The sequence below is a fragment of the Megascapheus bottae genome, chromosome 3 (assembly GCF_031878675.1).
Source record: "Megascapheus bottae isolate mThoBot1 chromosome 3, mThoBot2.hap1, whole genome shotgun sequence".
Lineage (NCBI taxonomy): Eukaryota > Metazoa > Chordata > Mammalia > Rodentia > Geomyidae > Megascapheus > Megascapheus bottae.
In genome coordinates, this window is record NC_143511.1 from 62,032,622 (window position 1) to 62,057,485 (window position 24,864).

The 24,864-nt window shown below is 44.6% G+C and overlaps 1 protein-coding gene across 1 annotated transcript in view; it reads left to right on the forward strand.

Annotated features, from left to right (window-relative positions):
* Nucleotides 1-24,864, forward strand: part of Ccdc180 (coiled-coil domain containing 180) — a 48,360-nt gene that overhangs the window by 14,583 nt on the left and 8,913 nt on the right. The window contains exons 13-33 of the mRNA XM_090330286.1: nucleotides 626-748; nucleotides 1,740-1,913; nucleotides 3,097-3,212; nucleotides 4,258-4,384; nucleotides 5,786-5,825; nucleotides 5,925-6,688; nucleotides 8,286-8,515; nucleotides 9,849-10,024; nucleotides 11,782-11,962; nucleotides 12,661-12,807; nucleotides 15,081-15,225; nucleotides 15,679-15,795; nucleotides 16,363-16,461; nucleotides 18,802-18,921; nucleotides 19,843-20,015; nucleotides 20,167-20,234; nucleotides 20,337-20,415; nucleotides 22,221-22,298; nucleotides 22,572-22,661; nucleotides 23,564-23,630; nucleotides 24,301-24,442. Coding sequence (XP_090186412.1) covers nucleotides 626-748; nucleotides 1,740-1,913; nucleotides 3,097-3,212; nucleotides 4,258-4,384; nucleotides 5,786-5,825; nucleotides 5,925-6,688; nucleotides 8,286-8,515; nucleotides 9,849-10,024; nucleotides 11,782-11,962; nucleotides 12,661-12,807; nucleotides 15,081-15,225; nucleotides 15,679-15,795; nucleotides 16,363-16,461; nucleotides 18,802-18,921; nucleotides 19,843-20,015; nucleotides 20,167-20,234; nucleotides 20,337-20,415; nucleotides 22,221-22,298; nucleotides 22,572-22,661; nucleotides 23,564-23,630; nucleotides 24,301-24,442 — 3,256 coding nt within the window. The remainder of the gene's footprint in view (nucleotides 1-625; nucleotides 749-1,739; nucleotides 1,914-3,096; nucleotides 3,213-4,257; nucleotides 4,385-5,785; nucleotides 5,826-5,924; nucleotides 6,689-8,285; nucleotides 8,516-9,848; nucleotides 10,025-11,781; nucleotides 11,963-12,660; nucleotides 12,808-15,080; nucleotides 15,226-15,678; nucleotides 15,796-16,362; nucleotides 16,462-18,801; nucleotides 18,922-19,842; nucleotides 20,016-20,166; nucleotides 20,235-20,336; nucleotides 20,416-22,220; nucleotides 22,299-22,571; nucleotides 22,662-23,563; nucleotides 23,631-24,300; nucleotides 24,443-24,864) is intronic.

The following is a 24,864-nucleotide window of genomic DNA, read 5'->3' on the forward strand; positions in this document are numbered from 1 at the left end:
CTGGGAGGAGGGGCCCTCTTCTGTGCTCTTTAGCCTGTAAGCTTTTCTTCCTTCTTTCTGGGGCTTGGGAACTCACAGGCCCATAGGCATTCTGGCTCTCTTTGCCTGTCCTTTCTCAGCTGTCTTTTCATCCCTCAGGGGCTTAGTACAGCATCACTTCCTCCAGGAAGCTCCTAGGAGATGGAGTTGTATAATCTCTGGCTGCTACTTCACCCTTGACTGTCCCATATAATTAATTAATGGAAGGTTATAGGATACCCTTTTTATACAGAGTGCTATCCCCGCAGTCTAGTGCCACGGTTCTCGTTTCCTTACCTGACACCCTTGTGACGGGATGAGCCAGTGAGTTTCCTCCCAGCACCCTCCAGGATAGGGACAGGTTTTCTAGAGCAGGGGGATAATTTAGTCAAAACAGTCCCTTGTTTGCCCCATTAGTAAAAGTTTCTAGATGAAAATCCCATGAAAGTCTGGTCAATTTGAAGCATGCCTGAGCCCTGGGGTCCTTTTTTCTGTTTCTGGGACTGTCCACCAGCGAGCTTTACACTGCCACTCGCCCTGAGGTGATGGATACTTGGGTAGTCGTGTGCCTAGCGCTTAGCCAGGCCTGGCCTTGCTCTCCCCGCAGAGGCAGCTTCTGGACTGGAAGGCCTTCAGCGAGGAGGAAGCAGAGAACCTGGTGAACCCGACCTTCTTCCAGATGGTGGGAGTGCTGCAGAGGAAGGTGGAGAAGGAGCTGGAGCTGCTGGATGTGTGTGCATGTTTGATGGGACTCTTGAGGTGGAGAGCATAGCTGGGGTGCTGGGTGGAAGGGAAAACAGAGTTTTGTTTTGTTTTGTTCTGGGCTCCTCTAGCTTGCATATCCCTCATGTATCCTCTCTTTAGCCCTCACCAGCTCCTCAAAGCCACCAGACACAAGTGTTACCCAGACTCCAGGAGAAGGAACCGAGGCTCGGAGTGCCCCTGAGCTCTCACTGGCCTAGTGCTAAGGGGATGGAGGAGCAAGAAGCTCCAGCCCCAAAAGGTTTATAATCCTGAGCCTGAATCAGCACTTGCTTTTCTGTGATGGGCCAGATAATGGCCATCTTAGCTGTATAGGCCACCAGGTACTCGTTACAACATGTCAGTCCCATAGTCCAAGACACTGCAGAAATGAAGGGTGTGGCTATGTTCTGGTAACTTCATTGAGGGACACTGGAATTTCAATTTCATATTCGTTTCATATGAGAAAGAGCCAAACAAAAAATAGGTGGAGTAAGTCGCCAGTCATCCTAGCTACACAGGAGGCTGAAATCTGAGGATTGTGATGTGAAGCCAGTCAGCCAGCAAAGTCTGTGAGACTCTTTATCTCTAATTAATCACACACACACACACACACACACACACACACACACACACACACACCCCTCAGCAGAAGGCCAAATTTAGTGTGAAGTCTAGTTTTACCAGCACCTGACCAAGAATCAGAATATGATTTTAAAAGGAGAAGAGGTACATGAAGATTTGACAGTAAATGAGTGTTATCCCTTGACGGACCTCTCTAGTAGGAAATGTCCTGATGTCCAGGCCAAGAGGAATATGGTATGCAATGCCATGCAGTGCCACAGAGGGAGGGTCAGATGCTCGTGTGGCCCAGAGCTGACTTGGAGGGATGCTGCCTAGGCAGTAACCTCTATCCCAGTGTTGGGCCCTCCTGTTGGCCTGAGCCAGTCAGCCCTCAAAGCCCCTTTTCTGGATTGCAGAGCTCCTTTGAGACCCTGGCCAAGCAGACAGAGTGGCAGAGCACTGAACTGTACAGATACTTCAAGGAGGCTGCAGAGCTGTGGGAGACACATCAGAGCATGCTGCAGGTGCAGGAGGTGGAGCTTGAGAAAAGGCTGGAGAAACATCGACAGAAAAATAACCTGGAGAGCCAGGTACCTCAGCCTCAGGCAAAGTTCAGGAGGGATGAGGGGTGGATAACATTCAGGTTGCTGGCTTCCCAGCCCACGCCTGTGAACAGAGCCATCATTCAGGTACCAACACATCAAAACCTTCAAATAGATCCTACACCCAAATGTAAATACTTAAAATTATGAAACCAGTATAGATGGGAAAACTTAAGACTTGCCTTGATCATGGGAGTAGCAGAAAAACATCTTGAGCTAGGTCACAGCTGGAGGCTTTTTCTTGTATTTGGTTTTGCTTTCTGGTAAAACAGCTGTAGCTCAGGCTGCTAGCTTAGGAACTTGCTTTATTACTCCAGCTGCCCTCAGCCTTCTAACAGGCACATACCACCATGCCCAGCCATATATCTATGTTTTGGAACCAAAGCTGTCTGTGAGTGCACATGAGAGAGACAAATAGACAGGAAGCAGACAGACTAAATAGAAAGTGTTCTGGGTGGCTAAAATAAGAAGTTGATCAGATCATGGTTTCATGAATCACTTTACTACTGTACAAGGACAGTGGGGTTTTTTTTTATTGTTGTTGTTGTTCTTAGTGTTCAAAGAAAAGGAGAGTAATGTGATCAGCCTCACGGGAAATACAAATGTTTTGATGGGCGAGGTACACAGGCCATGCAAGTAAGTTCCCATTGCTCAAGTGGGACTGAAGCAGGCTTCTTGAGGAAGTAAAGACTAATTGAAGACCAAAGGGTAACTTTTCAGATGTGATTTTTCAGGAGAAACTGGCCTGACCCACACATAGCAGGCAGGCTAGAGGGTTCAGCCTGTGCTGGTGGGGGCTTCAATGCTGGTAGCTGGGGCTCCAGCATTGACAGTGATGCCCATCACAGTCTGAACTCTCTGAGAATCAGGACAGCAGGAGCAGGTGCCTCAGGCATGTATGTGTAATACAGGTCTGACCTGTCAGGTGTAAGGGCGTGAGGGACATGTCCATGAAAAGTCCCATCTGAGCTCTGTTAATAAAAAAGACAGGAAAGAATATTCCAGAAACAGAGAAGACTCCAGAGCCTGTAACTGCGGAGGGGAAGCAGTTACAGATTTGGTGCACACTCGAGGAAGTCCGAGGCCTGCCTCAGGTTCAGGGGCAAGGGCTCTGTATATTGCACATACTGTAAGAGCTCTTCTTCCTCTTGTTTTCTGGGTGTCCATTAAGAGTCTAGAGGCCCAACTGGATAAGCTCTTGGATCAACTGAGGCAGCAAAGCCATGAAGAAGCACTGAGACTACACTTGGAAAAGGCCAAACATTTTCTAAAGAACATACAATGCAGGTAGGCTGCTCAGACCCCAGAAGACAAGGGATGGCCTGGATTCACATGCAAGGTTACCTGCATAGGAGCCCAGGGTATGCCCAAGCAAGCTTAAGATTAACACTGGACAATAGAATGGGGCTTTGCAACTCTACTTGGGCTGGCACAGAACCTTCCGGGAAAAATGTTGCAAAATTGGTGGAGAAAATTTCAGGGCAATGTGGTTTGAAAGTTTAAAAACTTGGGCTCCCCTTTTAACTATTTAACCATGTAGTTAAAAGGGCAAAAATGTTAGCCACTACAAACAGAGATTTTTTTCATTCCTGCCCAGTGGATTCTTTTTATAGGTATGTGTAGACATATACAAATATATATATAAATATGTATATCATATATCTATAAAACATGTAACATGCAATTTGTTCCATAACCTACAGATATATTTCAATATGTAACCATGTAAAATTTATAATACAGATATCATCATTATTTAACCATCTCTCCATTCATTAAGCTCTTTTTCAATTGGTTCCAACTTCTTAGAATAGTATTATAGTTCTCTGTGAACTTCTTTGTACCTGACTCTGTACAAGTAATTCTATAAGGATCATTCACAGAAATGGAATTGCACTACGACTGACTGTAATACTTAGAACCAGAAGTTAACTTTGGGTAAGTAAGGAACCCCTTAAACCTTGGTCTCCTTGTTGGAGAAGCAGATAAAAATCCTGTGCTTTAAGATGTTTGAGGATTTGTTGGGATAACGGAGGTAAAGTTTAAGGACAAGGTTAGAAGTGTGGACAAGAGAAAAAGAGCTCAAATTACAAGCCAAAAAAAAAAAATCTGTGTGCTTTCTGGATTTTTTTTAGGGAGCAGGTACTTCTTCAGAAAAATAGTAAAACAAAGCTAGGACTGTTTCTATAAAAAGGGACAACAATAGGCATTGTCCGAGGGTGGGATCAGAGCAGAGTTTCTGAGTGGGGTCTCCCACATTCAGCTGAGCCTTCCCTTAGGCAGTGGACTCACCTCTCTCCTCTTCCCCCCCCCCTCGCTCTCGCTCTCCAAGATTTGAGAATTTTCATATCTTCCTGACAAAGGAGGTAACGGAGTATCCAGTGATCCTTCTGAGAGAACTCAACAACTATAGCTACAAACTCAGTCAATATTTCTTCGTTCGTGAAGTCTTTCAACAGGTAGGGGGAGGATGGGATTCCTTCAGCCACTCAGGAAGTACGAAAGGGGAGAAGATGGCTTCCCATCTGATGTGCCTCAACTTCGGAGTACAAATCCATGCCAGGATATCAAGCAGAAGGAGGCTGAAAAAGGCTATCTTTTTTCAGTTTAAAAGGAGTTGATAGGCTCTGGGCTTGAATGAACTTACAATGAGGGACTCTTTTTTTGTGATACGTTGAGTTCTCATCACCCCCACCTCTGTTGCCTAATTCTCCTTTCATTGAGCTCTGAATGTTCAAACATGATCTGTTCCATTGTCCCTCACCAAATCTGCAACCATAGCAAATCGAAATCACCTTTCTCACCAGTGACCACAGAAGCTACATGTGCTCTGCTTCTCACCTTCACTCTGCTTGGTTCAGAAAACTCATCTTTCTTCCTCCACATGCCCCCAGTCTGTCTCCATACATCTCCACACTCTCACCCACACATCTAGCTTACTAGCAGAGACAAGAATCCTCCTTCCTTCTCTACCTGGGGTGTTGTTTTACCTTCCCTGCCAACCTCTCTCATCTCTAAATTTGCTTGTTCCTGGCTGCCATCAAATATCAGAACACCCAGGGAGAATGTGTTTATTATTACTATGCAATTTTAATTGCCCTTAAGCACAAAGTCTCCCATAGAATTCAGACACAATAAACACTCTCTAGGTAAGCACATGAATTCTTGGAATGCATGGATTTGATCCTACAATAGGGCCGGGCGCACACAAATTCATCCTTCCTGGTCAGAGTGAAAATGCTTCGGATTGACTGTGAACTTGGACACTTATTTCCTACACATAGGAATACCCAGTTCCATCGCTGAGAATATCTCCACTCAGAGGGGGTGCCAATTCAGTTTGCTGATACGTGCTTCCAGAACATCTGCATTGAATTAGGAATCAAACTATAAGATTATAGAGAGCTCAGACGCTATTTCTGAGCTTTTATGCTCAAGGCTAGCAATTGACCACTTTGACCCACAGTGCCACTTCGGGCTATTTCTGTGATCAATCGGAGATAAGAGTCTCAGGGACTTTCCTGCCCAGGCTGGCTTTAAACCTTGACCTTCAGATCTCAGCCTCCTGAGTAGCTAGAATCACAGATGTGAATCACCAGTCCTGCCCCAAATGAGTTTTTAATGCATTACTGCCTAGTGGGTGCAAGGATAGCCTGTTTGGTTATTTGGGGAAATTAGTTTCCAGGCATGGTAACACTCTGATTGCCCTCAATGAATGAAGCCGGTTATAGCCCAGAAAATGGAGAGGGAAAGGAGGGAAGGGTCTTATTTCACTTAAAAGACAAGTGAATTCCCTTACAAGGGGAACTCTGGAGAAAATTGATACTGCTGTTTCAGTAACTCAGGATTTTTCCTTGTAGAACTTGACTGGAGAAGTCATTTTCATATCCAGGAAACCAGGTAATACCTTGGCAATTGAAATCAAAATGTCTGGCTTTATTACTCTGTATTGAGGGCTCATTCCAGGCCTTCTTGTGCTTTGATGTTGATCACCAACAGATGAACTGGAAACTAATTTGCTGCAGAAAAACAAAAAGAAAAAACGAAAGGTGAAAGCAGATATGGCCATTGCTTTAGACCACCTACGAGGACAGATGGATTCTGCGAAACCAGCAAAAGAAACAGAAGAAAACGGTCAAGAGTTCTGGACAATGGAAGAGCTACTAAGCCATCGCTTCAAGTCGCCACAGAGTGACCAGGCAGATGAGCCCAGAGAAAGCTCTATGCACGAATCAGAAGAAATGAAGGCTGAAGGAGAGTCCTCTTCGGAGCCATCCTTGAACCAGGAACATATGAGAATTCAAGAAGAGAAGGAGAAGGAGGAAGACAAGGAGGAGGAAGAGAAAAGGGAGGAGGAGGATGAGAAAGAGAAGGAAGAGGAAGAAGAGAAGGAAGAGGAAGAAAAGAAAGAGGAAGGGGAAGAAGAGAAAGAGAAGGAGGAAAAAGAGAAAGAGGAGGAAGAAGAGAAAGAGAAGGAGGAAAAAGAGAAAGAAGAGGAGGAAAAAGAGAAAGAGGAGGAGGAAAAAGAGAAAGAGGAGGAGGAAAAAGAGAAAGAGGAGGAAGAAGAGAAAGAGAAGGAGGAAAAAGAGAAAGAGGAGGAAGAAGAGAAAGAGAAGGAGGAGGAAGAAGAGAAAGAGGAGGAAGAGGAAGAAGAAGAGGAGGAAGAAGAGAAAGAAGAGGAGGAAGAAAAAGAGGAGGAAGAAATAAAGGAAGACGTGAAAGAGGAAGCAACTGTAGAGCTTGAGAGTTTATCTGTAGTTGAGGTAAGCCAGTAACTAGTTCATTCTGAAATACAGAAAAACATTGCTATGTTTCTTCTCTGCGTATATCTCATTTAAGCTAGGGTTTGTTGTTGTCGTTATTTGTTTTTGTTTTTGGTTTTTGGTTATGGAGCTTGTACTCAGGGCCCGGGCTCTATCCTTCAACTTTTTTGCTCAAAGCTAATGCTCCACTTCTGGTTTCCTGGTAGTTGGTTAACTGAAGGTAAGCGTCTCATGGACTTCCCTACCCAGGGTTGGTTTCAAACCACTATCCTCAGATCTCAGCCTCCTAAGTAGGAGTACAGACATGAACAAAAAATAAACCCCTCATCTACAGGACTTTCTGCATTCGCCTCTGGGGGTCTGTCTCCCTTTCTCAGTTCTGTATTGGACAGATCAACTCAGCCTCTCCTGCTTCAGCCCTGTCTGTTCACCTCTCTTTCTGCTTACTATTTCTGTAACACAAAAGATGCAGACAAAACATTGAATGCTTGCTAGGCAATGACTCCTATGACTAGATCTTATCCTTAAAATACACTCAAAATCCACAAAACCATAACTTCAAGTCCATAATGGCAGAATGGCAAAAGACTCATTTTCGTCTGTCACTGTAGGAAGTGGGTATATGAAACTTCTTTTTGAACAGGAATCCCAAACTCAGATGTCCACAGATATGTTAGAGAAAAGGACCAGAAGCTACGTGAAAAATGACAAATGAGGAGAGTAAAGGATCAGAACTGGCATATGTTTTCTTTTTTTTTCCGATTCCCCCCACCCCCTCCCAATCATCTTGCTTTCCCTCCTTTGCTTTCCTATTTCAAATAAACAAATAAATGTATATACAATATGCCAGGTAGCAAAGGCAGATACTGTAACAATATGATATTAACATAGTACATTAAGAACAACAATTACACAAGATAAAGCTCTTGTTTCCATATCCTGGAGATCCCTTCATTTAGCCTCATCCTATATGGCCTTCTGTATCTAGGTTTTGTGCTATTATAATCCTCTGGTAGGAGAGTCCTAGGTGTGTACTAATTATTGCAAATGAGGAAACCATTGGCATATGCTTTCCTGTTTTAAAAGAAACTGGGAGCTGAGTACCAGTGGTTCATGCCTGCAATTCTAGCAACTCAGGAGGCTGAGATCTGAGAATCACGATTAGAAGCCAGCCCAGGCAGAAAAAGTCTCCAATAAATTACTTAGAAAACACCAGAAGTGGTGCTGTGAGTCAAGTGATGGAGTAGGGCTAGCCATGAGCACAAAGAGACTCACGGACAGCACCCAGGGCCTGAATTCAAACCTTAGGACCAACAAAAAAAAGAAAGAAAGAAATCAGGAACCCAAATATTTATGTGGAACATCAAAAGCATTATGGGGCTCAGGATACATATCAGTGTTTTTCCTAGCAGACAAAAGGCCCTGGATTCAATCATTAGCATCACAAACTAAAATAAAAACTGTGTGTGTGTGTGTGTGTGTGTGTGTGTGTGTGTGTGTGTAACAGAGGAAATTTGGCTCACAGGTTTATAATCTGTGTTACCAAGTGATGGTACATATAAGAAGATGTTGACTCCCAGCCTTGTTACCTGTATAGGCTGAAATCAAGAAAGAGACTAAGGATGAGAGACCTGAGGAAGACTTGGACTCCTTCACAACCTCCAGTGGGGCCACTTATTTTGTCTACATATCCCTGGAAAAAGAAGAGAAGAAACTCAAGAAGCTCCATTCCTCCCACCCAGCCACGTACTTCAGCACCGCTTTCACCACCAAGTTCACAGAGCATGTGATAGTTCCATCGGAGCTTATTTTAAAAATTAAGAAACAGTAAGTAGAAAACCTTTGTATCATCATTCTCTTGCTCTGAATTTTATTCACCAGGAGATTCAACCAAACATTAGTTTAAGCTGGATAGGTTTAAAAAGGTAGGCTAAATGAGGGAGGGTAGGGTGAGAAACACAATAAAAAAATAACAAATAGGGCCAGGAGGTTGGCCTAGTGGCACAGTGCTTGCCTAGCATGCACAAAGACCCAGGTTGGAGTCCTTGGTACCACATAAATAGAAGAAAAAAAAAAGCCAGAAGTAGTGCTGTGGCTCAAGTGGTAGTGTTCTAGCCTTGAAAAAGTTGAAGGACAGTGCTCAGGCCCTGAGCTCAAGGCCCAGGACTGGCAAAAAAAAAATAGCAAGTATCCAAAAATGACTTGCAGACACAGATAAATTCAGTGGGACTGACTTTACGATTCACTTAAGGGTGCTCTGTTGGCTTAGGCGCATTATACATAGAACCACTTTTTTCCTGTCACATGATCTTTAGTTCTATTTCCTAATACATGTCCTATTTCAGTTATTTTTGGAAAATGCTCTAGATACAAACCATAGGTATGAATATATCATGCATGGTATTTTTCACATTCATTGTAGAAAATAGGAAAAGAACAATGAAGAATAAAGATATTTCTCATGAGTTTTGTTAGTGTGTTTCTGTTACTGTTTTAAGACAGGGTCTTGCAATGTTGCCCAAGCTGGCCTGGCTTAATCTGTATCCCAGGCAAGACAACAAACTTCTGGGTATTTAGTGAGAAACTCTCCTCTCCTCCTCTGCACTGGCTTTGTCCTGCATTATTTTTTCTAACTATTCCACACTCGTGATTGCTATAGCTTTATACTATCTTTATATTTGGTTCTTTTTTGTTGTTGTTTTGTTTTTAAAGACGAACCAGCCTCATAATAGAGAAACAGGTGAAATGCATCAGTGGAAACTGTGCAGGAAGAGAGAACTAAGCAGAACTAAACACATGAAAATATGCTCAGTCTTTGTAAAATAAAAACACTGGACCCTGTATTGTGATACCATGGAGAAACATGAACTATTACTCATTGCTAAAGAGAATACAAATTAGAAATAGTTTGTCCCCATTTGTGAAACCTACAAATACGTATTTTCTGACCCATCAGCTCTTTTTCAGGGCCTTCATCCTGTAGAAATGCCTCTACTTTTGGTTTATTCATCACAACCAGTGTGCCCCTGGCAGTGGTCCAGATAAATGTAATTTAGGTCTACCCACACAACGAGAGAACATCTACTTGGGAAATAATATGAAAAGCTATCTTTTTGGTCATGATTTTGGGCAGAAGGCCCTGACTGTTATCTCTCCCCAGACTTCGACTTGGTTTCTTTGATCATCTTGAGAAATGGTTTGACCAATGTGCACTCAGTGCCAGGATTATGGTGGCCACCAAGATCCATGAGCTGGATTCTGAGCTGGAGCTGCGTTTGCACCTGCATGAACCAAGATTACAGCATATTGAGAGAGACATCCATAATGTCAGAGCAGGTATGACCCTGCCCAGGAAAGCTCGCCCTGACTCCAGAACCCTCTCCAGTACCTGTTGTCCTATACCCTTAGTTTTGTTAGCTGCCTCTGTTTGCCTCATTCAACACTTAACATATGATCACCTCATCTTGGAAATATACGCAAGTGCATGAGATGTTCTGCTTCTCTGACATGCAGAGAAAGAGTACTAAGAATCTACAGTTGAGATTAAAAAAGAATTTTTTATTTTTTGGTCAGTCGTGGGGCCTGGGTACTGTCCCTGAGCTTTACAGCTCAAGGCTAGCACTCTACCACATTGAGTCACAGTTCCATTTCTGGTTTTCTGGTGGTTAACTGGAAATAAGAGTCTCATGGACTTTCTTGCCCAGGCTGGCTTTGAATCAGGATCCTCAGTTCTCACTTTCCTGAGTAGCTAGGATAACTGATATAATCCTAATTTTGCCACTGGTACCTGGCAAAATGTTTTTGAAGGAGTGTTAAGTGGCTGACATGAAGAGTGTTATTCTGTCATAGGTCTTGGGTTTCAGAAACACAGCTTCATGGTAGGTACTCTGGAGTCAAGCCTCTAGCTTAGGAATCAGCGCTCCCAGACTCAGTTTCTCTGACTGTATGACTGAAGCCACTTACTTGGCCCCATCTAACTCTTTCATCACCTGCAGAAGGAGTTTAGAGGTGCCATCATAGAATCATGAGCACTTGGTATAATACATGGCACCCCAAACTGGAGGCCATTATTTCTCCCTTATCATTTGTCAGACTTAAAAAAAAAAAAAAACATGCCATTTCGTCCTTAGGTGGTAGGCTCCATTATTGGGTCGGGCACAATTTTAGTAAGATCCTTCCATGACCCACTGTTATTGTTGTTTCTTCCTGATCATACTCCACTTCCCCATAGTGCATCTAGTGGAGAACCCCCCCATGTGATCCATCCAAACTCTGGTCTGCAGGACTGGAGGATGTACAAGCAGACACCAGGCCTGGCATCCCTAGGCTCGCAGCCTGGGTAACTTTCCTAACATTTGGAACTTTACTGTCCTTACCTAGAGACTGTGCTTATTCAGTGCACTGAGGAATGAAAAGGACTCTATGCACTGAGTAGAAGCTTCTGGGGAGGAGTGGCGGCTGGTGTCCGTTACTGCTCCAGTTTCCTGGCTTCAATGTACAGCATAAAAACGTAGGCCAGAGAAATGAAGCTGAATTCTGGCAAAGCTGAGGCCACGGCACTGCTACTACTCAAGACAACAGGAGAATCCTTTGGGTGATCTGGGAACTCCTGCTTCCCCTCCAGGCCTGTGATAGGTTCTTGCTCTCTTCCTTACCCACTTTAGAAGCCAGCTGGATTTCAGATTTGCATGGGTATCCACAGATGAGGAGGAATAAATCCAGATGCCCAGCCTTGTACATGTTGTTCTTCCCAGCCCCAACCCAATCTCCCAGGTTCCCACACTCTCCAACACCCTATACCTATATCCCCTTTTCTTAGCTTGCCCCTGGGACTCTTTGTTTCCTTGATTTTGCTCCCTTTGCCATAGGCAGGGATATCCCAGCTCAGCAGAGCTTCCTGACTGTGGCAAGACCCTGAGTTAGACCCACGCTAACCTCTCTGAGACCAGAGACCATTCGCAGCCCTAGCCCGGCCCGGTGAGAGCAACAGGGGCAGGGCAGGGCCCCTTGACTCTCTGTAGCTGGCCTGGGAGAGGCAAGGGGCGGGCACTGATCCAAGAAAGGATCTTCCAGCTCTCCTCACTCTCTTACAGCTGAGCTCTTGCTTCATCAAGAGCAGCTGGACAACCACTGCATGGGGGTCATCGAGACATTAAAGAAGGAGAGGCTGATGTTCTGCCAGTTCCAAGAGGAGCAAGTCATGAGGAACAAGTACTTCCGCCGTAAGATCAACGACATGGAGCACATATTCTTGAATGCTACCAAGAGCCAAAAGTAAGGGGCTAGGGAATCCCTCTCCTCCCCACTGATGGCTCTAGAAATACAGCCAGGATGATGCTTGCAAAGGAGAAGTTAATCTCTTTGCAGATGATAACACCCTGAAATGTCCATGGTGATTAAAACCACTTCTCCTCAGTATGAATCAGGAAGGACTTCCTGGAGGAGGGGGAATTTGCCATGAACACAGACACCCCATCTTGGGATGGAGAAAGGCAAGAGTTTTCCAAGGAGAGAAACTTGGAGTGAGGTTTCAGAGACATTATGTATGAGTGTGGAATGGAGCCTTGGGTCGAAAGAGGGGCTCTGGCAGCCTCTAGGCATATGGGAGCAGCTGGGTTCAGATGGGCTTTGTTGTAAAGAGAACATCTGTAAGGCCCTCTGTGAGGAGAGCATGGGTGAGGGAACCATGTTGCCAGGGGTTGGAGGGAGAAATAAGAATCCAGCAGGACCTGAGATTCTTTCACCAAAGAATGACCTGTCACACCTCTGAGCCAGAGTGACACCCTGTGGCAGACCCACTGGCACTTGAAATGTCTATTTTAGTCTTCCCAGAGAAGCTGGGTAGTGATTCTGGTGGCCCCACAGCTGGGCACTGTGTGTCCCAGGATGCTAGCGGAGCTCAGGTCATCACTCAGCTCTCTTAGCTCCCAGGCTGGTCACCCCTCCCATCTCCCTCTCTCCTGTCCCCACAGGCTGGTCATTCTCACCAACACACTACACCGGGAGCTGCTGAGCCATGTGGATGTTATCCAGGTGTCGCTGCGCAGTTTCAGGCAGTACTTGGAGGAGAGTCTGGGCAAGCTGCGCTACTCTAACATCGACTACCTCAAGCGCTGCAGGTCGGAGCTGGCATCTAGGCCTTCACGGGAGGTCTCCGTTTTCCCCTTAACTTTTCCTCCTCTTTCTGTGTTCAAATCTATCCATTCAACTTTGAATGTGAATGAACAAGTGTAGCTTCTATTCCTAGTTCTATTTGATTGTTTCTCAAAAATGGCAGCCCCTGCTCATAATGTCAAGATTCTCTTTCAGTTTTTAAACATCTGACCCTTTGTTAATTTTTTTTATAGTTTATGTTGGATAATTGTTATTTTTATAGTTTATGGTGGATAATTCTAGCACCTGGGGTCATTGTGTGTTGGGGAGTTGTTTCTGTTCTCTGTTGTTTTTCTGGTTCTCATTTGCGTTATCTTGTTTCTTTGTGATTTCTGCACCCCTCCCCCCCATGAAATACTTATGTTTCTTAGGATTTCATCTATGGCAGTCTTTGAGGCTTGAGTTGATGAGGGAGTCTCTACAGAGAGAATTATTATTTTGGTTCTGCTGGACAGCTGGGGCACTACCTACACAAGGCTAATTAAAATTCCTTGCTTGAGGTTTGTTGGGTTACTCAGGAGAACATGAATTCAGTTGGCAAATGTGTATGACATCTGATTTGTGGTTGAAAATTCTAATGGGAAAAGAGATCTTTCCTTCCTTCCTTCTTTCCTTCCTTCTTTCTTTTTGTGTATGTGTATGTATTAGTAATGGGGCTTGAACTTAGGGCTTGGGCACTGTCCCTGAGCTTTTATGCTCCAGGCTAACAACTCTACCACTTTGAGCCAAAGCTCTACTTCTAATTTTTAGGTGATTAAATGGAGTCTCAGGGACTTTCCTGCATAGGCTGGCTTCAAACCATGATCTTCAGATCACAGCCTCCAGAGTAGCTCGGATTACAGGCATGAGCCACTAATGCCCAGCAAGCTGTTTCTTTTTTCCTCTAGTCTCTGATCTAGATAAAGTAGGGTCCTGGTGAGCTTCATTTCTCACTCAGTCTGAACTAGAAGTGAGCAGTCAGTCCATGCTTTCCCCATCTCCACGTACAGTCATGGTGGCTCTGAAATGTCTCCAGGGCAAAGCCTTGGTACCTACTCACATCCCAAGGGACTCTCTGCTTTGACTTTATCTGACATTGCCGAATTCTTTTTTATTTTTCCAGTCCTGCCTGGGGCTTGAACTCAAGGCCGGGGAACTGTCCCTGAGCCTCTCTGTGCTCAAGGCTAGCATTCTACCGCTTGAGCCACAGCATTGTTCTGGCCTTTTCAGAGTAGTTTATTGAAGAGAAGAGTCTCATGGACTTTCCTGCCTGGGTTGACTTCAAACCACAATCTTCAGGTTTCAGCCTCCTGAGTAGTTAGGATTAGAGGCATGAGCCACCAGTGCCCAGCCAGAATTCTTTTTTGAAAAAATTATTTTATTATTATAAAGGTGATGTACGAGAGGTTACAGTTACATAAGTTAGGTAATGAGAATGAAAAGAATGAATATTTCTTTCTTTTTTTTTTTTGCTTTTGTCAGTCCTGAGGCTTGAACTCAGGACCTTAGCACTGTTGTTGAGCTTTAAAAATTTTTTTTCCATATATTTTTTATTGTAATTAATAGAAGGGTTACATGATATTTGCCAGATAGGGTGCATTAATTCCCATACATTGATACCCTTTCATATGTCTTGGTCCCCATTTCCCTCCCCCGGTTGTTGGGCTTTTTTAAGTATAGAGTTCTACTGCTTGAGCCACAGCACCACATCCAGCTTTTACTATGTATGTGGTACCAAGGAATCAAACCCAGGTCTTCATGCATGCTAAGCAAGCACTCTACCACTAGGCCAAACTCCCAGTCCACAATAATTTTTTGTTTTGTTTGTTTTTCAGTCGGTCATGGGGCTTGAACTCTGGGTCTGGACATTGTCCCTGAGCTCTTCAGCTCAAGGCTACCACCCTACCCCTTGAGCCCCAGTCTCAACATTTATTTTTACATGTTACCCCTTCCCTAGCTCTCTCCCAGTTCTCCCCCCCCCCAGTCCCTCCCTCCAAGTCTGCAGAATTCTTATTCATATATGACTCCAAGAAAACTTCCTATTTTGAATTTTGCCCAGCATTTGTTTGTCATGGTTGGACCTGCAGCCACTCTGACATGAGTGGAAACCCCACCACTCGTTAATTTCTATTCTTGTGGTACTCCCTGCATTTATTTCTCCATGTTTTTGCTCTTTGGGTCTAAAGCCATAAGATTTGGGGATGGGTAGGAACTTTCACATCTAATTAGTGGCTTTTATTTCCCCCCAAATGATTATCAGGTTGTTTTCAGAGGGAGGTGACTTTTCCCCTGAAGAAATTGAGAGTCTGTGTCATCGTCTGGAGAAGGAGGCTTCCCGGATAGAGTTTGTTGAAAGTTTAATCATGATTCACATGGAGAAGATGGAAAATGAGTACCTGGACCAGGTGGGGACGCCATGCCTACCCTCTAGGTGGTTCCCAAGAGAAAGAGGCTGCTACCTCTAAGGGAAGGGACACATTCCTCCTACAAGCAATAGTTGAAGACCTTCAGATCTGACATTGCAGATCTTTTTTTTTTTTTTTTTTTTTTTGCATAGAGGTTTGAATTTGGCCTCTCATTTGCAAGGCAGATATTCTACTACTTGACCCATGCCTCTAGTCTTTTTAGCATTATTTTTCTGATAGGGTTTTACTTTTTGCCCAAGCTGGCCTGGGTTTTGATCCTACCATTTATGCTTTCCATGCAGCTGGGATGACAGGTATATAAATGGTACTCAGTTTTTGATTGGTTGAGATATTAGTCTTTCATACCTTTTTTTTGCCTTGTCTGGTCTTCAACCCTCCTGCTCTCTGCCTGCCCAACTACCTGCTACTTTACTTTTTAATCTTTCTTCACAGGCCAACGAAGTCATCAACAAATTTGAGAGTAAATTCCATAACTTGTCTGTGGACCTTATTTTCTTAGAGAAAATCCAGAGGTTGATGACAAATTTGCAAGTAAACATCAAGTGTCAGGTATGACGGGGCCATCTTCCATTCAGTGATATTTGCCACACGCACCTAGCTGCACCCAAGCAGTGTCCACTTGCTGGGATACAAGCATGCCGTCTGTCCTGTGGAACTTGCTTTTCTGCTCAGAAGACAAGACATTTTGTGTGTTCCGGTCCTGGAGCTTGAACTCAAGGCTTAGGGTAATGTCCTTGAGCTTTATTTGTTTCAAGGCTAGTACTCTACCTCTTGAGCCACAGCTGTACTTTTAGCTTTTTTGGTGGCTAATTGGAGATGAGAATCTCATAAACTCCTGTTTGAGCTGGCTTCAAACTGCAATCCTTAGATCTCGGCCTCCTGAGTAGCTAGGATTATAGGCATAGCCATCTGTACCTGACTTAATTTTCTAAGATCTTTCAAAAGCACCCATTTGAATGGCTTTCCTTTCATGGAGATGATGTGGGCTTTTTTCTTCTTTGCCTCCCGATTTCATTTTGTTTTGTTTTGTTTTTTTTTTTCAGTATTTAATCAGCTTCTCAGATGTTTTGCTGAACTTTTTTCATCATCAATTTATGGCCATTCTGAATTTTGTAGGTGGCAAAATCCAATTCACAAACAGAAGGATTAAATTCTTCTCTGAAGCAGCTTCAGGACAAGATAGAAATGTGTCGAAACCCCAAGGGAGATAAGACGGTGAGTTCTTTGTTGGTTTTGCTTGGGTATAATCAAAATGTGTTGAGACAGACTTACACTGAGATATCTCCAGCACAAGTGGGATTTTACTCAATGGAAGGAAAAGAAAAGAACTCAGCCCTGGTGACCTTCCTCAACCAACCCAGGCACTCATCTAGAGTTCAGTGAGGTAAGGGCCTGAATCCCCCAGTTCTTGAACTTTTCACTCTCTGGTGTCTTTGCACTTGTGCTCATTTTTCTGCCATGAGTACGTGGCTCTGTCTCCTTGCCACATATGCCCTTGGCCATGCCAGTAGCTATCCTTGGTAGCCCACACAGAGTCCTCCAGAGCCAGAGGCCCCTGTCCCAGGGTCCTAAGCAAGGAATGTGCTCCTCCAGTTTTCCAGCCTTGAGTTATGGCTCCACTGTTGTGAACACTAAGAGAACATTTACTTTATTGCTTACTCTATAGAGACACATGATCCTTGGGAAAAGTTTAGTCACCCACAGAGCAGAGTGTAGAATGCATGACATGATATCCTCAACCTTTACAACATGCCCCGTCCTGCCACACACATCTTCATACACATTTCTTCATATTGGCTGAGTTAGTTCACCGCAGCACCCATGTGTCAGTCCATGATTTCCCTGTTTTTCCTTATGAACCCTCTTAGGAGCCAGGGACAAACTAGTTAACCTGCTGTTACTCTTTCATGGGTCCTTTAGGGCAATCTAATGTTTAGTGACTTGGGTTTCCTCCCCTCCTTCAGTCCTCTCTAGTCAGGTGGGTGCCAGGGGGCTTGCTCAGTCTCCTGGCCAAGTGGAGAGAAGGTGAGTGTGGGTATACAGCAGTTCTATTTTGATGGAGGAGACTGGTTGACAGTCTGTGGAGCAGTGGCAAGGAGACAGTGGCAATGCCCTGATGGAATGAGGGGGCGTCTCTGTCAACCTGCAGGGTGTTGGGCCAGTGTTGTTGTAGAGATGTGCAGTTTGCCTTCTTATTCATTCCCTCACACCCTTTCTACTTGGATGATGTCTCCTTTGTTTTTTTTTACTAGCATATGTTAATTGCACAAAAGAATGTCTTTATTCTTATATTTTTATGATTTAAACAGTCCCACTTTGTTACTCTCTTATCATTATCTTTATAAAAACAAATCTAATGAGTTTTATTATTCTATTTTTATACATGTTTATGATATATGTGAGTTGTATTCATCTCCCTGATACTCTTTAAAAAAATTTTTTTTTTGCCAGTCCTGGGCTTGAGCTCAGGGCCTGAGCTTGGGATTTCTCAAGGCTAGAGCTCTACCACTTGAGCCTCAGCACCACTTCTGGCTTTTTCCTATGTATGTGGTGCTAAGGAATCGAACCCTGGTTTTCGTGCATGCTAGGCAAGCACTCTTCCACTAGTCCAAACTCCCGGCCCCTCATCTCCCTGATATTCTTTTTCTTTGCCCTATTCCCTCCTGCTGTTTTCTACTTCCAAATAGGCCTCCATTAACACCTGTATCCATCTTTTTTTTTTTTTTTTTTGCCAGTCCTGGGGCTTGAACTCAGGGCCTGGGCACTGTCCTTGGACACTTTTTGCTCAAGGCGAGCACTCTACCACTTGAGCCACAGCGCTACTTCTGGCTTTTTCTGTGTAAGTGGTACTGAGGAATTGAACCCAGGGCTTTGTGCATGCTGGGTGAGCATTACTACTACACTACACTTCTGGGCCCCGTGACCATCATTTTTGAAGGACTGATTCTTCATATCAGAGTAAGTGTTGGTTATTTGTTGTGCTGAGTCTGGCTTATTTAACACTGTAATCTCCTTTCCATCCATTTTCCTGCAATGACATAATAGCTAGAGGCAATCCTAGGGAATATCCAGGGGACAGTGAATCAAGCAAGTTTGAGTCACCTGTCCAGAACTGAACCCATAAGACTGGAACTGAGGGGCCGGGAGTTTGGCCTAGTGGTTAAAGTGCTTGCCTAGCATGCATGAAGACCCAGGTTCGATTCCTTGGTACCCATACATAGAAAAAAAAAGCCTGAAGTGGTGCTGAGGCTCAAGTGGTAGAGCTCTAACCTTGAGAAAGTCCAAGGACAGTGCTCAGGCCCTGAGCTCAAGCCCAGGACTGGCAAAAAAAAAAAAAAGACTGGAGCTGAACCCCCACCCCCCACATTCTGCTGCCTGTGAAGGATCTACTTTCATAGGCAGACACCTGAGAGCCAGCCAGCCTTCCCCATTTCCCAGGGCCTTCCCACAAGTGAAGGAACTTTGAGGAACCAAAGGGACTTGCCCCTGTGTTCTTCCACTTCCTGAGAACCTGCCAGCTTTTTTGGGACATCTTTCCTCCATGTTTTCCTTTAGGAGGTAACCACAGATGACCTCCTTGGTTTTGTCCGAACTTGGAAAGAAAAACTGAACCAGAGGATTAAGTACCTTAACTGTAGCCTGGACGTGGTATCTGTGACTCAAGATGTCTTCATGGTAATGAATGAGATGGGCTGGTAGAGAAGGGAGGATGAGCTGTTGTCTGGGTTTCCAGGTGGGCTTCATCCCACTTCAGTCTCCTTCTTCTTACCTGCAGTTCACCATTTTGTCCAAACTCCTAGAGCCTTCTGCATTTGACGGCCATGACCTCTCACATACACTGTGGTATATCCCTGGTGTATCCAGACCAAACACTGGAGGAAAAAACAAAAACAAATAACTGTCACTCAGCCTTTCTTTCATCATTATCTCATCCATTTGGTTAAAAAATCTCACACACAGGGGCATTTCTGCAACCAAACCTGCAGATCTCACATCAGATCTCTCATTGGCTCTCTCAGAGAAGGTACTAGAATGTTCCCTTCAGAATACTACTCCCAATTTTGGCCAAGCATTTATTTGTACATTAAAGTCTATGCATGAATCATGTCATGTTATGCCTCTCTGCCTCCTCTTCCTCCTCTTCTCCTTCTTCTTCTTTTGGTTGGTGATGGGACTTGAACTCTGGGCCTAGGCACTGTCCCTGAACTCTTCATCTAGTGCTCTACCACTTGAGCCACTTCACCACTTCCTGTTTTCTGGTAGCTCACTGGAGATAAGAGTCTTATGGTCTTTCATGCCAAGCTGGCTTTGAACTGTGATCCTCAGATCTCAGCCTCCTGAGTAGCTAGGACTACAGGCATGAGCCACCAGAGCCCAGCTTGCTGGAAGCATTTCTAAAGGTATAAGTGAGTGGAGGAGTGGATGAATGAAACAGCCTTGTGCAGAAATTAGGACCTCTACTATTTGGCTGCAGGAGGCCAGGCAGCTTTCCTCCAGCCACCACGTGGACAAGGTGGCTGTGGAGAATGAACCCTGGCTGCCTGCTCAGGACCCAAGCTAGGTCCCATACACTCCACCCATCTCTGTGGACCACAGGACAACATCCTGACTGATCTGGAGGTAGAGAGTGATATCCTGGCGTCTTCAGAGGCCCTTGAGGAGGAACCCAAGATAGGCCTGGTCAATCCTGAGTCTTTTGCACAGCCAAGTCGCATGGGGAAGTCCCTGCTTGAGGACCCTGCTGTGGAGGTGATCAAGAGGATCCTGCAGTGAGTATCCTACACTGTGGCTCATGCCTGGATTTCTGATCTCAGGCGAGAAGCTTTCCTCTCATCTATGTACAGGAATGCTACTCCAAACCTGTCCTGAGTTGTTCTTGTGACACTGTGGAAAATCTTACTTTCTTTTCTTTGCTTTCAGAATTCCTAGGACAAAATCAGGGCACCTGTGTGATAAAGACCTGCAGAGTATTGGCACCAGGCGGGGCTGTGAGTCTTGGCATGCCTGGAGATAGGGCGGCTGGTGGTATTTGTGGCCCATCCTTACCTGCTGTTCTCTGTTCTTGTCCTGGCACTTGTTGCCCCAAAAAGTTTCAAAGCGACATCCTTGCCGAAGAGAAAATGCTATGAAGAAGTCCTTGCCCAGTGCCAGTGCCACCTCAGAAGGGAGGTAGGTATGGGAGTCTGCACAGGATCTTGTCACATGAAGTCTGTACTTCAAAGGGCCAGAGATGGCTCACTAACTCTCCCAGACCGTGACCCTAGTATATTTCTCTATATTGACCCTTTGGGATTTGGGCCAGAACTCATCCTGTGGAGGGAGGTGGCTCTGATATCCCTCCCCCCTGGAAAAGTGCCTGGAAGTAAGAAATGTGTCCATGGCATAGCAGGTGATTGCTAGTCCTTCACCACACACAGAGTCATGGTTACAAAGAACAGGTGGAACCACAGAGCAAAGGGCTTTTCTGGTGTGATAGCATAGACATAGGAGACCTGTCCTCCCCATCTCTCTCCCACTAAGCAATGGATCCATGACACCTGAGGCTCTGGCCACCAGCTTTCATTGGTAGATTTTATGGAAGGGTGGATAGCAGCCAATTTTCTGGATCTTTCATGAACTCTGGTTGATATGGCTTAATTTCTGATTGTGAGAATGAGAGAAGAGACTTTGCATTGCCTTTACTCGAAGAAAGTCTTTCTGAACCCTTGTGTCATTTGTGGTATGGAGAGAAACAAAGGCCAACAAAGTAAAGAGCAAAGACTAATGATTCAGAGATGCTACAGTAAAGAGTTGGCCAATTAAGTGCATTTGATGGATACAAGGCAGGCAAGGCAGTGTGGCAGTAAGCAGAAAAGGCCTCTCTCAGGTATGTCTGGTTGAAGGGTATAGCTCTGGGGAAGCTGGAGGCCAGCCCACTGAAAGCCAGGCATGCAGCATGGTTAGTTAGGTACTTTATTTGGATTTCTCTAGTTGATCCTAAGTTGGAAATTGGGTCCAAACCTAGAGAATTTGGCCCTATTATACTAACAGATATTGTTTCATTACTAGATATAGAAATTTGTCCTTCAGCAACCTGGCCCACAGAAGGTCAATTCAGGCCGCTCACATTGCAAGGGGGCTAGTGCTCCAGGCAATATTAGGAGTTGTGAGTGAGAATTCTCTTTAATACGTGATCCTGCCATCATCTGTTTTGATGTTCAGTCTCTCAGAAGTTATAAAATAAAGTCCATGTCACTAGGGCTGCCAAATAAGAAAGGGCCCAGAGTTTTTGTTGTTTTGCTTTGTTTTGTGTGTACCAGAACTGGAGTTTTAACTCAAGGCCTTGTGTTTTTGCTGAGCTTTATTCACTCAAGGCTAGCATTCTACCATTCAAGCCACAGCTCTAATGATGGCTTTTTGCTAGAAACAAAGAGTTTCATGGACCTTCCTGCCCACACTGGCTTCAAACCATAATCCTCAGATCTCAGTCTCCTGAGTAGCTGAGTTTACAGGCATAACACCACCAATACCTTGACCCAATTTTAATCTCAGATCAGTAACACCAATTTTTTTATATGGGTTTATTCTAAATATTGCATGGGGGCATACTTAACACTCAAAATTGCTTTATGTATGTGAAATTCATGTCTAACTGGGTGTATCTTATTTTTACTTACTCACCTTGGTTAACTGTGAGACACCATGATTTTTCTCTGGCCCTTTCCATGGGTAAGGGAAGATGAACATTTCTGGGCCTGAGTGACTGTGCCCCTTAACCTCTCCCAGTGGCCTTAGCTGGACTTTAGCAATAAAATCTTCACTCCAAGTAAGGACGTTTTCAGTGACGTGAGGAATGATGAAGTATCCTGGGGGGCTCACCTCCACAGACTGCATCATAGAAGGCCTGGCATACCCCTAGGCAGAATTTTCACAGGTCCAGTTCATCTTTTGTCTGACCCCAAACTGAAGAGTACTGATGCATCTTCATCCTGCAGCGTATCACGGCACTCTAAGCCGACCAGAATGGAAAGAAAGTACCAGATGCTTGGGGATAGACCCTCTCCTTCAGCTGAGTTAAGTGGCTATGCCATTCCCTTTAACTTCATGGATCCACTTCCAGCCACCAAAGCTGAATCCATTGAGGGGCTGTGGAGGCTGATCAGAAGAGGAGGGGGTGGGAACAATCGTATGTATTTTTAAATGAAGCATTCTATGGTAGCAGGCAGCAGGGAGTTTGGCACTGTTTGTAGATGGGGGACGAGGAAGATGGTGCGTGTGGGGGGGGCGGTACTTCTCCAATGATGCCTAACCCTTTTTCTTTTTTTCTGTTTTCTTCATCATTTCAGGGATCAAAGATCTGGTCTATTCAGTACAACTTCATTTCAAGGAAATGCTAAAATCAGGAGATTCAAAGCCATTGGAGAAAATGCTGCACAGTAAGCATTCATCTGTTTAGTGATGGATTCTTTCATCTCCAACACCACTTCTTGGCAGGGGTCTTAGCTCTGTTTCTTTCTTTCTCTCTCTCTCTCTCTCTCTCTCTCTCTCTCTCTCTCTCTCTCTCTCTCTCTCTCTCTCTCTCTCTCCTCTCTCTCTCTTTCTCTCTCTCTTCTCTCTCTTTCTCCATGCCCTGTGTTAGAGGATAAACTTGGGCACATGGCAATGTTAATGAGTTTACTTGAGAAAATAGTGATTCATGAACTGGCAGTTCCAGGCACATATTATTCATGGCTCTACCAATTGGGTACCAGAAGAAAACTTGTGTAAGGTGTTTGCAAAGGCAAGATAAAGAAAATATTAGATTAGCTGATTAGCGGACTTCCAAGTCCGCACTTGGAAGTGAATTGACTATTTCTGATTGGTTAAGCTCAAGTTTTGTTTTCCTGAACTATGGCCATTCAGAATGAATTGCGTTCTGCTTTGCTCATTTAGTCAATCCCAGGCAGTACAGCTGTTTCAGACTAATGATTTGCCAGTTAGGATTTGAATGCCTGGTGTATAGTCTGTTTCAAAATATGAAGAAATGCATACATTAATCAGCCAATCAAATCAATCCAGTTGAATGGATCTTTGTCGGAAGTGTGGAACGCTATGGAGTAGCAGAACTAGGAGTCAAGAATTAGCACTGATCTGGAATCTGAGGAAGAACAGGAATCAATGTGGGGAATGATATTGGCAGCTCTGTTTTGGAGGTGAATTGGGGTGTGCACAGGTCCTGTTAATAGCAAGTAGTTATTAGAAGTGGCAGTGCTAAGTAGACGACTTAGGGTGTTGTGGTTTTGTCCCTGATGGTGTATCTAGAGGAGGGTCCTCATAGATCTGTTTGTGCATATTGCAGAGATTTTAAAGGGATCATCATGAGCCACCTCTGGGAGAGCAACGACAACCTGATGACCGTTTTGGAGGTAAGGGCCATTGCCCACCAGCCTGCACCCACCCTGGAAACACATTCCCAGCTGCCTCTATCTTCTGCAGTCTGTTAATCATGAGCGCTCAGGAGCAGAGGCTGGAGAACCCCCCCCCCCCGCCATGGTCTCCTCAAATCCTGTCTTCCTGTGGTTTTGGCTTTCCTACAAATTACCCCTAGGTCCTTATTCATTTATGTATTTATTCAGTTACTTAATCAGTCCCTAGTATTTCTTGCATACCAACTGCATGCCCGGTATTAGTGTGCCAAGAGGAACAAACTCAACCTCTGTTCCCCAGGTACCCAGTATCCAGCAGAATGCCAACAGACATAGTAGGGCTCAGGGGACCAAGCAGGGCTATGGGAATGGCCCATTACTTCAGCTTGCCTAGCTTTGTGGCCATAGCCTGCATTCAACTGGGAGCATCAGCTCCCAGCTTAGTCACAACGTGCGGTCTTGCAAGAGAAAGAGGATTTTGTTCATCCATTCAAGGAGTAAGGAAGGCCAGCTATGGTGTCAAGCCAGGTTAGGTAGATTCTGCAGGTAAAAAGTTGCAGGAGCAATACAGTCAAAAGCTTTAGGAGTGTGGTGGTGAGGGAACCAAGATCCAGGGCCCCAGTCCTGGGGTGAAAGCCATCACCCACACAGGGTTGAACTCTTCTGGCAGGAGTTTTACCGCAAAGAGAAGCACACAGTCACCAAGCCTGACAGCATGTTTGAAAGCTTTGACCAATGCGCTGAGCACATCACCAAGAAGATTTTAGAGTATCAAAACCAGACAGATGAGTACCACAACTCCTGTGTCATGGGTGAGTAGGTGACAGGCTACAAAATAAGTGTGGCACAAACCATTGATGGAATTCAGCCTCAGTTTCTCCTCCTGTGGAGTTACTGGGGAGGCAAAGGAACTTCTTTGTGAACATCCTTTTAGAATTGGGTAAAAGCAATGAACAAATTTAACTGGGAAAAACATAGACAGACAGACAGACAGACAGACACACACACACACACACACACACACACACACACACGTTCACTATTCTTGACAAATGTGGAGGTTTTTATTTTTATATGAAGCTCAGGTTGGCCTTGATCCTTCTACTTCAGCTTCCAGAGTGCTGGGATTATAAGTATGTACTACCATACCCATTGAAATGTGACCTTTGCCACTAAAACCACTTGGTTTCTTCCAGTTGTTTTTATTTTTGACAGTCCTGGGTCTTGAACTCAG